General features: G+C 37.0%; 1 protein-coding gene across 8 annotated transcripts; it reads left to right on the forward strand.

Annotated features, from left to right (window-relative positions):
• Positions 1-743: 743 nt before the first annotated feature.
• On the forward strand, positions 744-2,818 carry LOC118753742. 8 transcript variants are annotated; one of them, XM_036488610.1, is made up of 2 exons: positions 744-1,756; positions 1,920-2,818. In XM_036488610.1, the coding sequence occupies exon 2, from the start codon at positions 1,991-1,993 to the stop codon at positions 2,801-2,803; it is 813 nt and encodes a 270-aa protein (XP_036344503.1). In that variant the 5' UTR covers positions 744-1,756; positions 1,920-1,990; the 3' UTR covers positions 2,804-2,818. The 8 variants fall into 8 exon arrangements, with proteins under 8 accessions (XP_036344503.1, XP_036344506.1, XP_036344507.1 ...); XM_036488613.1 differs by having other exon boundaries at positions 1,967-2,818; XM_036488614.1 differs by having other exon boundaries at positions 744-1,608; positions 1,929-2,818.
• Positions 2,819-4,212: the final 1,394 nt, after the last annotated feature.

A 4,212-nucleotide genomic window follows, 5' to 3' on the forward strand; every position in this document is an offset into this window, starting at 1 on the left:
TTTTTTGCTAAAGAATAATTGCAAACATCAATTTTGAATAACTTAGCTTCAGTAGTTACTGATTTATCGAAGATTTCATATTTCCCTAAATAAATTTTTAAATTTTCAGCCGTTTGGTATGTTTACTAAGACCAACAACTGTGCCAAGTTGGGGAGAAATCGGTAAAGCGGTTACCGACATATACATATGGAGTCATAAGTGGGCGGGGCTACGCCCATTTTCCGAAAATGTATAATGTTCTTTGTTTTGCCCTAAAGATCATTGTAATCTGTCCTGGCGGAAAAGAAGCACACGTACCAAGTTTCGTTAAGATATATAAATTTTTTCTCGAGTTATCGTGTGTACAGCCAGACGGACGGACAGACAGGCACGGCTTAATCGATTTCTTTTTTAATTATGAGCCTTTATGTATACAAACAAAGTTATAATAGATACCCTTGTGCACTAGTGCGCTCTGGTATAACAAAACAACATATGTACATATGTAGATACACATATTCATGTATGCAGTCAAAAGAATATAAAAACTGAAAACTCACCTCAAGTTAACACCAGTACTTACACTTACATATTTTACAAAGAAATACATTAATATGTATGTATGTAAATAGTACGAGTCTACCTGTATCTATTCTGTGGTATTATTAAAACAAGTATTGAGATGTGGTTCAAGACAACGAACGAAGGCAAAAAGACGGAGAGCAAAATACCACGTCGGTACTTTGGATATGATCGTTTTAGGTTAGATACACCAATCGTGAGTATACTATCGTCAAGTGAGCAACGTTGATGCAATGACCGGATTTTTTGCCTTTTCGTTTAGTTGTCGGATTTTTGCGTTGTATTCGAACATACACAAACTTATACAGATAACTTGCGAACATCAGGTCATTCCATTGCGATCTAATCCATTAAGTTGCGCATTTTTGTATATGCGTGTGAAATGAAAGTGGGATCATTGAATATGTTACGAATCGACATATTTTCACTTCCCGTCTTACGGTCAACCGGTCAAAAGGAGCTGGCGATTTTTACTTGCATAGACACAACTCCAAATGCAAATTATTCGTGAAAATAAGCATACCACCGCATCCATATGCCTACATACATACATTCATAGCGGTTTATTAGTATCGACTTGTAAAAATTCTCATGTATTTGTGAAAATGAGCAAATTCTCGAACGGCGCCATTTTTTTCGCCACAAAAATTTAAATTCCAGCCATCACACAATATCATGTAACAGTGCAGTGGAACAGCAAAATCGGAAAAGTGAATACGTACTGTAATTTCGGTAGGCGAAAGACGTTTTACTGAAAGGAGTTTTATAGCTTAACAAGAAAAAATATCTGAATAATACTTATTTTACGTATTTAAAAAGTTAAACAAACAACAAGGGATAAATGTATAATTAAAAATAATATGTGTGCATGTGCATGATAACCAACGTTTTTATATGTATACAAGTACCATCGCATATACATACGTATACATATGTAAATATATTGTGGAATGTATAAGTTTTTACATGAGAAGGAAAATAAAACCAAATATCTTAGGCAATCGCGAATGCAGTTGGAATGCAAAGAGATACCTAATTTAACTTTTGTATGTACATATGTATGCTTATATGTAAATACAATTAAAGTGTGTTCATGTATAAACGGTCAGGGTGGTGAAAATGTAAAGAAACGAATTGAATTAAGAACCACTTCAAGACCACCAAAACCAGAAAATCAACTTTGTTAACGTCTTTGTATGTATGACAAAACTTTACGTATACAATTCGCTTTATGTTTGAGTATCTGCATAAATTTTGCTGACACTTGTCTCTGTCTTACACACATTCATATAAGATATTTCTTTTTACACTTTATTTCTGTCAACGAGTGTCACCTAAAACTAAGGTTTATATGTAGTTCCACTAGGTTTGAATGCGCCTTTCATTATCTACATTTTATCGTAGTAAAAAGCTTACTAATCGTTAAAAATGAGTGATTCTACCCCAATTTGCCGATGTCGCGTACTTTATTTGGGTAGTGCCGTTCCGCGGCAAAGTAAGGATGGGCTACAAGGAATTCAAGAGCCCTTGAGAACTCTTTATCCTTCCGAAGGTGCGGTTGGTGCTAAAGGTATAGACTCATGGCTAAGTGTTTGGTCAAATGGAGTTCTACTTGAAAACGTTGATGAAAATTTAAAACAAATCACCCGATTTTTTCCTATTGAATCTCTGCACTACTGCGCGGCTGTACGACAAGTTTTAATACCAGAACGGGGAAATTCTAAGCCAGAACCAAAATTCTTACCACTTGACTCTCCATTCGCTCGAATGCCCCGCGTCCACCACCCACCAATATTTGCCGCTATTCTACGACGAACAACCGGCATCAAAGTCCTTGAATGTCACGTGTTTATTTGTAAACGAGAAGCTGCCGCGAATGCTCTAGTCAGATGTTGTTTTCATGCTTACGCCGATAATTCGTATGCCCGCCAATTGGAGTCTGGTAGTTCTGGGGGTGGTGTTGGCAGTAGTGTCTATGGAACGCTCAAAAGTGTCGTTGGAAGCAAATCGAATGGAGACTTAACACGTATCGAGATAACAAATGGTAATCATCACCACAAAGGCCCGTCTTCAAGCCAAGATGCATGGTGTTCTCGAGCTAGCAGTACAACCACCCTAAACAGTGTTGGGAGGCAGTCCAATGGACATACGTTCAATGGAACGAGTGACATTAGCTTGAATGGTGGAGGAAGCAATGGAAGTGCCGCTGAAGGTTACACATCTGTGAAAAATTGTAAGTAAAAAGTGTTTTAAACACACTTTAGATCTTCCCTAGTTTAAATAAATTTCGATTCGATCAGAGTACAGAGCAATTGTAGTTTATGAAAAGATTTGTGTATGTATATTAAACCACGTAAAAAATAATAAAAATCCAGCAATGCGACCGCAATCTGACTTAGAGTTTAGAAATGATCCTCCAGGAATATCCCCTCATACGACATTTGTAAGAGGTCGCGCATCGAGGGTTTATTTTTCCCATATGATTTACACGTAAGAAAATACGTTACTACATTGATTACATGTCATTTAAATATTATGCATGCCCAGATTAAATTCCAAAAAAAAATTTGGTAATTACTAGATTTGACTCAAACAGGGCAAGCGACTAAAAAGGATAATCTCAGAATTTAAAGAATCTGAGAATACATAATACCTAAACGGCATATAATCAACGTACTCTTATAGTTTCGAGCGTTTTGAAATTACTATGGGAAAAATTAACACTCGATGCGCGACCTCCTTGAATGATCGTAACTTAAGTCTGTGTTATAATGCGGTCGCATTGCAGGATATTTATTTTTTTGACGTGGTTTAATGCCGGTTTTCCCAAAGTGGGTTCCGCGAGCGTATGCCTGGTACCGCTAGTGGCTGGAGTATACTAGTGGTGCGGACAAGGTCTTTAAACTTTCCATACACAACGCAAGCGGTTCGATCAAACTTCAACATGACTGCCAGAAAATAACAAAATTTTGATTTTTATTAAAATTAATTTCAGCGGTTCATCAAAACTCATACACAACGCAAATGGCTTGCAGAAAAGGGATATTTCGCTTGGTTTTTCAAGCCGCTTGTGTGTTGTATTTCGCTATTAAGCGTAGTTATCCAGTACGTTTTTTTAACGAAAAATTTAATCAGAAAATGTTCAGAAAAATAGCTGAAAACTTACCCTTTTCACAACAATTTTCGATATATTTGTAGACCTAATCCACGTTCCACCCAGTTTTCTTCCCGTTTTCGGATTAATTTTCGGATTTTTTTGCTGGCTGGGCTGTTCTGTTAACAAGCGCAGCAGCTTCGCGCACGTGTATACGTTACTTATTCTTTGGAACTGCACAATCACACTGTGAAAAAGCGAATCAACACGATTTTAGAGGCAGTCGAGATTGAACTTTAAAAAAAAACTTGGGAATTTTTTAGTTTGCAACTTGACGTCTCGGGACTTAATGTTCTTCTCGTGTTAGTGAGGTACCCATTCTATTAGGGGAGTCCACGATGCTAAATCGGGATTTAATCGAGCGTCATTTTGACCTATTGGATTTTGAAGATTATATGATGGGAAGAAAAAAAGGTCATGTGATGTTTTTCTTCTCAGCGGCGGGTGGACGATTTACAAGCTTCCAAGAATGTAAAAAAAACAGTTACATGGATTT

The sequence above is a fragment of the Rhagoletis pomonella genome, unplaced genomic scaffold, assembly GCF_013731165.1.
Source record: "Rhagoletis pomonella isolate Grant_MI unplaced genomic scaffold, Rhpom_1.0 Rhpom_scaffold_02809, whole genome shotgun sequence".
NCBI classification, from domain to species: Eukaryota; Metazoa; Arthropoda; class Insecta; order Diptera; family Tephritidae; genus Rhagoletis; species Rhagoletis pomonella.